General features: G+C 41.6%; 1 protein-coding gene across 12 annotated transcripts in view; it reads right to left on the bottom strand.

Moving 5' to 3' along the window:
• Positions 1 to 11,605, bottom strand: part of LOC310991777 (transducin-like enhancer protein 4) — a gene marked incomplete at both ends in the record, with an annotated part of 40,297 nt that extends 28,692 nt beyond the window's left edge. For 11 of the 12 annotated variants that reach the window (XM_083979703.1, XM_083979704.1, XM_083979698.1 and 8 more), the window contains 4 exons: positions 8,898 to 8,942; positions 9,083 to 9,146; positions 11,072 to 11,169; positions 11,561 to 11,605. In XM_083979703.1, coding sequence (XP_083835829.1) covers positions 8,898 to 8,942; positions 9,083 to 9,146; positions 11,072 to 11,169; positions 11,561 to 11,605 — 252 coding nt within the window. Of the gene's footprint in view, positions 1 to 8,897; positions 8,943 to 9,082; positions 9,147 to 11,071; positions 11,170 to 11,560 lie in introns of those variants that run through there. The other variant, XM_083979699.1, reaches the window with a different exon arrangement.
• Positions 11,606 to 11,879: the final 274 nt, after the last annotated feature.

The following is an 11,879-nucleotide window of genomic DNA, read 5'->3' on the forward strand; positions in this document are numbered from 1 at the left end:
GTGACTTTCACCGGTAAAACAGGTCGGAAAAACACGAGTGGGTTGCCTGGAACGCTACAAAGTCGTAAGTTGTGACTTGAAGCTGTAATTTACGATTTCAAAATCCTGCCTGGAACGCAGCATTAGCGAAAACGACCGGACCACTCACTTCTGCTTTAAAGTAAATGAGACTTTTTAGGAGAAAAACTATGATACCGAGGACGTAGAGGTCTCTAAAACTGTATGTATCAAATATGATACACTTGGCATTAAAGTGTTAATCCCATTTAACACAGATGAACTGAAATTTAATCCATTGTGTTTCATCATCAAATCTAATTTTATTACTTCAGTAGTGAGAACAAACTGTTTTATGTTTAATCGCTTTGGGTTAAAAGACAGCGTGTAGCTTTTAGGCTCAGTCATTACCAGGATGCAAGAAGATCAATCCATTGGCAGAACTGGTCAGGATAAACTTCAGCAGCACAACGACTAATGATCTTATTGTTTTGTCCAAACGTATAAAGCAGGACTTTCACAAAAAAAAGACACAAACTATAAGGCTAAATCCACACCAATACTTTTTCCAATACTTTTATCCACTTTACCATTTTAGCCACTTACAAAACAGAATCTCCACAGTCCACATAAACATGGTCTAAAAACATATACACACTTGCCCATAAAGTTGGAATAATGTATTTTTTAATCCTCTTCTCATGAAATGATTCCAACAATCTGATTTATTATTGATAGATAAAGTGCATATCTATCTCAAAACTCTATTGATCAATCTCTTGCAAACATTATCACTGTGAAAATGAAAAAACAATTGACCTTTATAAGAGGAATAAAGAGAGGAATGTGTCTGAAAACCAGATTATTCCAATTTTATGGGAAACCGTGTATATCACATGACCATTCACCAGCACTGGGGATGCTCCCATCTAGTCTAATCGTCAACTATGTTGCATTTAGCGTTGATAGTCTTGACTAGTAAGACCCGATCAAGAAGCAAACGTGGGTTTTTAAACCAGGTCAGTGGCGTTTCTAGAAGTCTCTCCTTTAGAGGACTTGTGTAGTGTGGATACCTGATGTCTGAGTTACTTCTTATTGAGGCTGAAGAAGCAGCAAAGTTTTGCCAGTTTGGAGAAAACAGGTGTAACTAGAAAAGGCAGCCCTGAGCTCCAAAAGGCAGAGGCACTGGGGTCTTATTCACTCTTCAAAGTTTGATTCATTTATCATTCAGAGTTGATTTTTCAAGCTAAGGTACTATGTCAGAAAATATCCTAAAACAACATCTCTGTCATCCATCTTCCTCTTGATGTCTCAACGTTGTGCTGAGCTTTCAAAACGAGGAAACTTCAGAGGTGTTGTAGAGTTGTTGAGACATTTAGAGTCAGACAGATGGAGGGGAGGGGGAGCGGGGGCTCGAGGGAGGGTTGTAGTTCATCTTACCTGTGATTAGCTGCGAGATACAGCTGCACACACACAGCCTAAAAACACTGACATTTTCCTTTTATATTTAACGTTTATCCATGGAAGACTTGCTGTGCACACATGCCCTTTTTCAGCTTGGTGCTGCCTCACATCCGTGCACACACCAGGGAGCTGCCCGGTACATATTAGCCTCTGGAAAAACTCCACTGAAGCACAGGGTTGGGACTTAAAGTGCCTTGCTCTACAGCACCTCAGTGCGGGGTGTTGACGTAGAGAGGAGGTGCTCATTATCTTACAGCTGGGGAGTCGGTCGACAGTCGTCCATGAGGAAAACCCCATCAGGCCGGTTTCATCAGGTGTTCTCTTGAACTCTCTGAGGTTGATAGATGTTCTTTTATTTTTTAACAATCTTTGTAATTATACAGCTTAGAATTATGGTTTATATGTTGTTCAAATCTGTTGACTCTTCACTATCTGATTTATATTCTTGTGAGATTTTAAATAAGCTAGAAAGCCTTGAGGAAGCTCCTAAACCTTTGGCTAAAGCAGAGTGACAGACAGTTACATGAGAAACTCAAATTTTTGGCATTTCTCATACTTTTTTCCCCCCACTATTTCAATCCAATATTGTGGTATTTTTTTTATGACCTTCACCATTCATTCACATTGGAAAAGGTGTTTTCACCACAGAGTTGGAGAATTTTAAATTATCCTTTATTTATTTATTTATTTATAGCTTTATTTGATAGGGCAGTGTAGAGAGATGGGAAAGCAGGGAGGAAGACTGGGGGGATGACTTGCAGTAAAGATCGTCTCGGCTGGGAGTCCAACCAGCGATCAGACTCCACCACTCGACCACTGAGCTCCCCCAAATGATCTTTTTGTACATGTAAACAGGGTCAAAAAGAATTGAGGTACTCCTTGTGGAATAAAGACTATCTTTATAATATCTTTAATATTCGGTAAATTACGAAATAATGCATGACTGTGTGTTTATCCATGACAACGAAGCTCCACTGGCTTTAACAAAGTGGCCATTTTGCCCCAAACTTTTCCTGAACCTAACCAAGCTGTTTTGTGCCTAAACCAAACCAAACCAAACTTTAACCACAGCGTTTTTCTTTCATGAGACTGAATTTTATGGGACGTCGTCCTGCTGATAGAGGCGTTAGATCATAAAACGTTTCCATGTGTTGAAGGCTAGAAGGCACGGACAAACAATGTGTGTGTGTGATTTTTGGTGTAATTATGAGGACTTGTTGGTAAATAGTGGCTCTTATCATGCCAGGCATACCAATCCTTCTTCAAGTTTATAACCCACAGCCATCATCACTGAATTTGAAGTATTTCAGAGAGAGTTAATACAACTAGTAGAAAATATAAAGTAGAGCGTTAAGAGAAACTGGTGGTGCAGTTCTTCAGTACGATGCTTACAACATTAGGGCAGAAGGGCACACCAGTTATTTAAGTACCGGTATATGAATGGGCTCACTCCTGATAATCTAATCTGGCAATGTCTAATCAATCAATAATCAATAATAGCGAAGCAGGAAAGAGCAGCATGGCAACAACTGGGAACTGTAGAACCGAAAGGTGTAAAACTACTTTTGGTCAATACAGACATACATAGACAGATACATACACAACGTATATGTCTGTCAATTTGTTATGTTGTGTTGTTTTTTATCCTAATTCTGTTGAATTCAGTTTTTTTGTTTGGATGTTTTAACCTCAACTGGGATTCAGACAGAAGCCCGACAGTTTTACTTTACTAGCACTGCTGTTTATCTGTTTATATCACTGTTGAATGAACAATTAAATAAGTAGGAATAATCACATTTTTAACCATTTGTTGCCGTTTCTGGCTTTTTTTTTTCTCTCCTCGCGTCTGAATTTGTCTTCTTGGTTTAGCACCAAAGGGTGTAAACTTTTTCAAAAATATTTTCTTACAGCTGAACATTTTATACTGTTACTGTGCAGGTTTGTGACCGTCACCAACTCTTCCCTGGGAACTTGGCTATTAAACTTTACTGAGGTGAGTTTCCTATGTGAGCCACAGAGGGGAGTGTGACACCATGGTGGGTCAAGGGAAGTGGGGGACAGAGAGTAAGAGACAAAGATGCAACATAGGAATGGAAAGGTGAAAAAAAGAAAAGAGAGAAGAGAGCAGACAGTGTAACTGGTGTATAGTAGCATTGTAGTTGTTGTGCTCCCTTCAGATTAAAGGGAGGAAACACTGGATGTGGAGGACACAAGCAGTGTGACAGGTGGCAGTCTCTGGCTTTACTTTCAGATCAATCTGCTGTTAAACTGCAGCACTAATCAACTATGATATCATTCTGAAAAAAAGAAAAATAATGCAAATGTCACGCTCGCTGTGACGGTTTACACAACTCAAGCAAATATCAGCTAACTGAGTTTGCTAATTATTTCTTCTCCCACACAGAAGTGAATGGAAACTCATGTCTGTCTAGAACAGTCTGGTTTTCTTAATGGCTGCTCTTGGTGTAATATTCATTCAGTTTAGAGTTAAAACAGTCGATCAATTAGTTGTTTGACAGAAAATTCATCTTGATAATGAATGGATTTGTCATTTCATTTAAATGCTATAAAATTCACATTAAATTTGCGGGTTTTCTTAGTCCTCCTAGGTGTAAACTAACATTATATTGATCCAACTACTGTATTTGATATCAAACAAACATTTGGTGAAACCACAATATATTGTGTAGTAATCAGACTAAAACAAGTAAAACTTCAATGAAGTACTTCAAAGCTAGTTTTAAACTCCTTTTATTTTGAAAGATCATCAAACAAACACAAATAAATCTACAACCTAAACCACCAATCAGTTTATTTTCAGAGATCTGATATGTTGGCATGCATAGAAATGGAAACAAAAGCGCTGGACCAAGAAAAAAAGAAAAGAAAAAAGAAATGGATATGCTTTTCCACGAGGCAACACAACCAATTTCAGGTGACATTTTACATCAATGGCAAACAATCGTGACTGTCGGCCAGAGTGCAGCGATGTCAGCCTGTTTGGCAAACACGTCTGTTCACACTGCAGCACACACACACCGAAAGCGAAAAAGCAAAGGCTCATTTTTGTTTTTTTTTTGTTTTTTTTCCCCTCTTTCTTCTCCACAAAAAAAAGTGTCCTGTGGTTTGTACAAACCGGGAGAATCTGATTCTGCCGAGAACAGTGGCTTTAACTTTGACCTGAACGTGTCAGTAGTGGCTTCACAGTGAATAAACAATGATAACAATGGATAAAAAGAAAAAAAGGAACAACTGGCCAGAGAGTGTTCTAAGGTTAGGACTCAAACCAGGTCGATTCATGAAGTTTATTGGTAGATTAGAGGACTCTGTGGTCACATAAAGCCCTGCAACCTCTGAGGTAAAATCATGTGCGCTGAATCTATCTTTGACCTTGTGTGTGTGAGTCCCTGCAGAAATGTTCCTCCAGTTAGAGAAGAGAAGAAAAACCAGCAAACAGCAGCAGCAGCAGAGTCAGAGAATGTACTGTAGAATAACTTTGTATTTTTTGGTTTGCCCCTTGTGATCAGATCAACAACGTGCAATAAATGGTGCGAGACACCTGGGAACACGACAGGAAAAGGCTAAAGTCGAATTTCAACACTGAATATGGTTTCCCGAGATAACGCATTTGCAATCTTTTAGCACGGTGAGCTCAACAAAAAAAAAAACACCCTGGCAAGGCAATAACCACTTAACAAGATGTTGCCCAAAAGAATGAAGAAGAAGAAGAAAAAAAAAAACAGTTTGAATACTCCCACTTCAGCTCCTAACAACAAAGAAATTAGATCAGGCAGGAGCCCTGGAGTCAGATTGGGTCAGATAGAAGATCAAATGTCCATCTCCCCTGTGGAGCTTTGTAAGCACCACATCAGCACCACTTTTCACCACCAGCTAATACACCTAATGGACCCTGCCATATAAAGGCTGTATTCCCCCGTGACGGCATGTGTGTGTGTGTGTGTGTCTGTGTGTGTGGGTGTGTGAAAGACACAGTTAGATCGGCTGGGAGAGACAGGGAGGGAAAAAACAAAGGGAGCGACACAGATGTACAAACGGCTTAAGCTGCAGAACGAGTATGTATGAAAATTCAACTTTTGGCCCCTTGAACCAACTCATTAAAAAGATTGTTTTATCAACTTTTAGGAATAACTCCAGAATTATATTGTTATTTACAACAAATAAACAGGGTTATATCAACAGCTGGAGGCAGCAGGGACGCCAGTGAATCACTGCATCCTGCTAAAAAAAAGATCTATTGATGTGCATTAACACCTTGTAAAACTGCAGATTGTCATTTTCATACCAGTTTAAATGAGGATAAACAGAACAAGACACCGAGTGTTCATTAGTGAGCCAGTTTTGTTGCCTTTGAACAGAGCCAGGCTGCAGCCGTCCCCCCCCTCTGTTTCCAGTCTTTATGCTTAACTTAGTCAACCAATCCAGATGTGGGAGTGGTCTCCATCTTTTCATCTCCTCACTCTGTGAACAAAACAACTTCTCAAAATGTCAAACCCCTTCTCTCAGTCTTCTCAAGGTCGCTCAGATTAAACCCGACCCCCCGTTCTCACCGTCCAGCTCCGCACACAGGTCGAATTTAAAGTAAAATCTGAATCTGTTTTCGTCTTTGTCCTGATATGAAAGTTTAACAGTTGTAAACATCCCCCAAAAAATGTGAAGAAACAATTAAAGGCACGTCATTAAAAAAAAAAAAATCTTATTTACTGTGATTTACAGTTTCCGTGCTTTTAATCTGGTTGTGAATGCAGCGTTACGTGACCACAGTCCACCAAATGAAACAAATGGCTCCTTATCCGCTGCAGTGAAATGAGTTGTCAGAGCTCATTGAAAACACTGCCATTCTTCAGTATAAAAATGTCTTATTACTTCCTTCTTTCACCGCGCTCTCCTCCTCTCCTCTCCTCCTACGCCCCTCTCCCTCCCCCCCTCTCCATCCCTCCATCCCTCGCTCGCTTTATTCCTCTCTCAGCCTCGCTAATTTGCAATTGATTAGCTGTCCTCTCGCAGCTCAGTCCCATGCTCTACACCCCGCGCACCCTCCTCTCTCTTTATCCCTCCTCCTCCTCCTCACCTCTCCTCCCCGGCTTACTACCCCCACCCTCCCCTCCACCCCGCCCGCCCGTCCTCTCCTCCGTCTACGAGTCAATTTCTCTTTAACGAGCGTTGGTACATTTCACTCCCCGGGCACCAGAGCCCTTCTGTGTAAATAAAACAGAGAGCAGAGCCAAAAATCAATGGGCCTATTACCCCCAGAAAATGCTAAACAAGCAATATTAGCAATTCACTTGGTAGCGGAGGCCGACTGCCTTAATGGGACTGTAGCTCCCCCTCCTCCCCCCCCCTCCGAAACAACATCGCCACCCCCCCTCCTCCCCCCAAGGCCCCCATCCCCTCTCTCTCTCTCTTCAATCTCGGTTTCCACTCAACGAGCCACACACGTCGTATCATCGCACTGAATGCCATGGATAGAAAACACACACATTAACGCCCGTGCACGCTGCACACAAACACAGCCTGCACATCGAAATCATTTGCTTCCAAACACACACACACACACACACACACACAGTCTCACGCACGCACGCACGCACACGCTGAAAACAAGCACACAAAGGCTTCTGGCAGAAACTGGGGATTCACTCTCCAAAACTGTTTCCTGACAGAAATCATTGGGCACCAGACAGAGTAGAGCCACCGTCCACGTTTTATCGCTTTTTGTTTTTTCTTCCTTTTCCCCCCAATAAAAACAGACACACAAACACACACACACAGACACACATACACACACATACCAACAGCAGCAGACAGCAGGATTTATAGCAGACAACCCATATTTCATCAAACAAGTCTGATTAGTGTGCCAGTAAAAAGCTGTGTGTGGTGTGTGTGTGCAACGTACACACACACACACACACACACACACACACACACACACACACACAGTAGAAACAAACACAAAGACCAACACATACCCCCTAGTAAACATCTAAAATATATGAGCACATACAGACAGACAGACACACACACGCACACACAACACACACACAAATACACAAATAGGGCACACGAAACTAAATCAACAACTACAGTGTACATACAGACACACACACACACATACACACACAAATGGACACACACACACCAAGCAAACATGTACAGTATACATACAGGCTGTTATACAGACACCCCGCAACACACACACACAGAATGCAAAGTAAACACATAATATACATACACACAAAAAGATTCACACACAGCAAGACAAAGACTGAGCATTTATCACATCCTGTCATACTTACGAGCGCTTGCACACACACAGACACACACGTGCACACACGCGCACGCGCACACGTCATGTCCCTGGAAATGGATGTAGCTGGTTAGCTGTGGCCCATTTAGCCTGGCAGCTGATGTGTGGTTAACACAGACATTTATGCTAATGACCCTCCGTGTTTAAAAAAAGGCAGCGGTAATGTAAAGGCTCGTTAAAGGCCAAATCCTCGCTCACTCCACTCATTTCTCAGCCCATTTTCTCTTTCAATTAAACTGATGAAATTATTATTCACATGTGAAATTACTGCTCAACCTCACCAGGGAACAAAACACGCTGAAACAGAACAAATGAGAGATGGGAGAAATTCTTAAGCACTGCTCTCCCTCTCCCCCTCCCCACACACATCATCCCATTATGAAACATATATTTAACACACTACTATTCCCAGTTTGTTCCTCTCATGTTGTAAATCATTGTCTGAATTACCTCGGCCCAGATGATTGTTTAACTGAACTTAGCGCAGGACCAAAAGTGTTTTCAAAAACTTCAAAGACTCAGATATTCATTTTGATCTGCTCTTCAACTGTATTTCTTTTGTGTTTTCTTCTAAAAGACATGTTAAATATGATAAGAAATAAAATTTAAAAAAAAAAGATGTTGAAAAGAACCAATAAATGTGTACTAATAAGAAGACCTTTCATTTTGACATGTCACCAGTGGCTGTCATAACAAGTTGCTGCATGGTAAATCCTCTATATCACGCAGTAAACTGAACTTATTTCTGTCTTTTCTGTCTGGAAATAACTTCAAAAAAAGTGTCGTTTAAGATTACTGGCATTTGCAAACACTAGAATATCATAAAGCCACCCACAGCAAGGAGAAACAGTGATTATAAGGAGGTAAAAACAAATGAAACATAGGTATTGTGTATCTATAATCACCAGTCTGTTGTACTGTACCTGGAAAAACATGGTGGTGTGTTTTGAAACTGAACCGACAGCACCTACAGATTTCAGCATGTTGATCTTAGTTTCACACCATCTGCATTTATCTGCCACCTTCTACAGTGAGGAATCAGTTTCACTTCCCTTTTACACTCAGACGGTAAAAAAAAAAAAAGAAGAAAAAAAAAAAAGTTTCCTACCTGCTTGTGCATCTCGATGTTGAGCCCGTATGACATTTCGTAGTACTGGGGGAAAAAAACAAAGATCAAAGTAAGGTCAGACAGACGTGTCTTCTCTGTTCTGCTTTTTGCACACACATACACGCGCACAAACACCCACACAAACACCCATCCACACACATACACAGGTAGTCAATGGCACTTACCATGACATAGTGTCTCTGCATCTCAGTTTTCTCACTGGCCAGTTTCTCACACTCCAGTTTCAGACTGTGTGGCAGAGACAAAACGTTATGTTAGTGTTTGTCACAACCAAACCCACCGCAACCCTCACACACACACACACACGCACACACTGAAATAGTAAAACAGTTTAAATCATGATACTGTTTGTCACAAAAAAAACCACCGAAACTTTAAAGGATTAAAATGAAGGCGTCACTTGTAGACCACTGAACCTTTAAGTGACTACATCCTGTTACTTTACATTTGCATTTCTAAATTTGAGTGCAACATAAAAAGAAAGAAAGAAAAAAGAAAGAAAGAGTCTCTTGAATCACACACACACACTAGTTTGCCCTGCAGACACAGAAGACACTTACTCAGCAGGTACTGTGCAGTAATTAATGGATCAATAGACAACCACACAAAACTCATCATATATTCTTACAGTGCGAGTGGACGCCCCAAACTGCACCATCGACAAAAAAGCAACCTCATAATGAGGATCCATTTTACAAGTGTGGTTACAACTAAAGCTCAACTCTTTCAGATTGTTGGTCGTAACTGGGAAGCTGTGATGTATCACTACAGGAAGCTTTTATGGGGAAAGCATCAGGTGAGTAATGGTATCAAACTGGTGCAGGTGGAGTCAGGATGCTGACGGATAAAAGGAGGGATTTAAAGGTTAGACTCTCAGGCTGATGTATATTCAGTGCGTATTTTTGACCCACCCTTACCCCCCACCTCCCACCTACTCCCCCATTTCCCCATCAAATCAGCGTCTCCCTGCTGTTCGGATTTCACCGGCATGCAGCAGTTTGATCACATGCAGCGAGTGTGCACCGTGTCCTCGGTTCAGCTCCTTCCGGATTGGCCGGCACAAACCGGACCGCCGGTTCATCTCACCAGGTGATTGGGTAATAATTACAAGGTGGGCCAGAGGCGAGCGATTATTATGCATTGGTGTCGTGCTCTTGGTTCTTCCCCGAGCGATGTATTTCACACTTCATCATGTCGGGTAAAAAAAAGCATTTCACGCCACTTGCACTTGCAGAGAGAGAGAGAAGGAGAGGGAGAGAGAGACGTGCATACCAAGGTTGATGGAGTTTAACTGTGGTAAGTCACCAAGACTGAGTGAGCGATGGACCCGAGACAAAAAAAAAAAACAAAAAAAAAACGTGGACTGGCGGTGTGTTGTTGGCTCTATCTGCAGGATCAGAGGGGAACCGGTTCGTTGGATCTCCAGATGGATATTTTACCTCACACTGAGCGTGTTTTACGTCTCAATCAAATCCTCCACAAAAAGAAAAAAAAAATCCTGTTTTATATTTCATGGCATTGCATCATGCCTTTCCTTAATATTCTGGTGATATTGTATGAGTCACACATGACTGGTGCAGGGCAGGTCACCATCACAGACATTAACCTCTTTCTAACATAATCTGGTGGGGAGAGGAGGGGGTTCAACTTATAATGTGGGCTGAGGTCAACTAACACTATTATTATCACCATTGATTAATCCACATCCATTCTCTCATTAATTATCTGGTCTTAATATGATGTCTGCAAATGATGAAAAATGGCATCTTCCCATACTCACAAGTGAGTTTTTAATTTGTTACTTTATATAAACCAACAGTCCAAAACCTGAGATAATCAATATATTTCTCCCCTTTTCACAATAAAAGTGTAAGAAAACTAATGAAATTACTGACAATGAAGAATCTGGGGGGTAATTTTCTTTCTTTTAAAAAAAAATCCTTATTGCAATTATTTGATTAAAACTGCTCCTGATCAATTTTCTGTCACTCAACCAATCAATTAATTAACTACTGGCTGTCACTCAGAGATCGCTTTATAATAATCTCGTTTCATTCCACTGTTAAAAGTTGTATTATTATTATTATTATTAAATAGTTGACCTATGGCCGATGAGAGGATGTTTTCGTGCCACTCTTCCTCCAGACTCTCACCTGTGATACTGGGCTTGAAGGAACTGGAACTCCTCCTTGATCCGGTCGCAGGACTCGGTGACAGTGAACTTGAACGGCTGTCCCGGCTGGTGGGGGACCTCAACCCAAACCAAACGGCATGTGAGGGGAAGAGAGGAAGAACTGAGCCACCAAAGTTCAGTATCACGACACACACACACACACACTCATATACACACTCACACACACACTTATACACACTCGCACACAGAGGCAAGACTGTAGATGACAATAGGCCTCTGTGATGCGGATGGCTTTTTGGTTTCTCACAGTCTCCTCACACGGTTACCCACGCACACTCTCATACACACACACATACAGCTGCAGCGGTTTGACAATGAGCGCAATTGTCCGTGCGAGCGCGCAGTGGCACGGAAACTTGATCTAAACTGATTACGCATCAGGCGCGCGGCTGTTAATCTGCGCTGTTTTGACACACTTGCCTTGGCTGCTGCTGCTCTCTCTACTTACCGGATGCCGTGCCGGGGGGTACATCTTGCTCAGGTCTCGAATCATTAAAAATGTATTGCAAAGTTCATCCACATAAACACGAGAAAAAAAAGAAGAAAAAAAATAAATGTGCAGGCACGGATCTTTCCCCCTCCCTCCCTCCTTCCCCGTGCGTAAAAGGTCAGTCAGTGGTCGGTGTGCGGGCTACGTGCAGGTTCCGTGAAGAGAGAAAACATCCTCAGATCTGTGGCCGGTCAAAGATAGTGAGAGACTATTTGAAAAAAAAAAAAGTCCATTCAGTGTGATCATCAGAGCTGGAGTTGCTTCAGTCCTCTCCAAA

Source organism: Trachurus trachurus, assembly GCF_905171665.1.
Source record: "Trachurus trachurus genome assembly, chromosome: 9".
Lineage (NCBI taxonomy): Eukaryota > Metazoa > Chordata > Actinopteri > Carangiformes > Carangidae > Trachurus > Trachurus trachurus.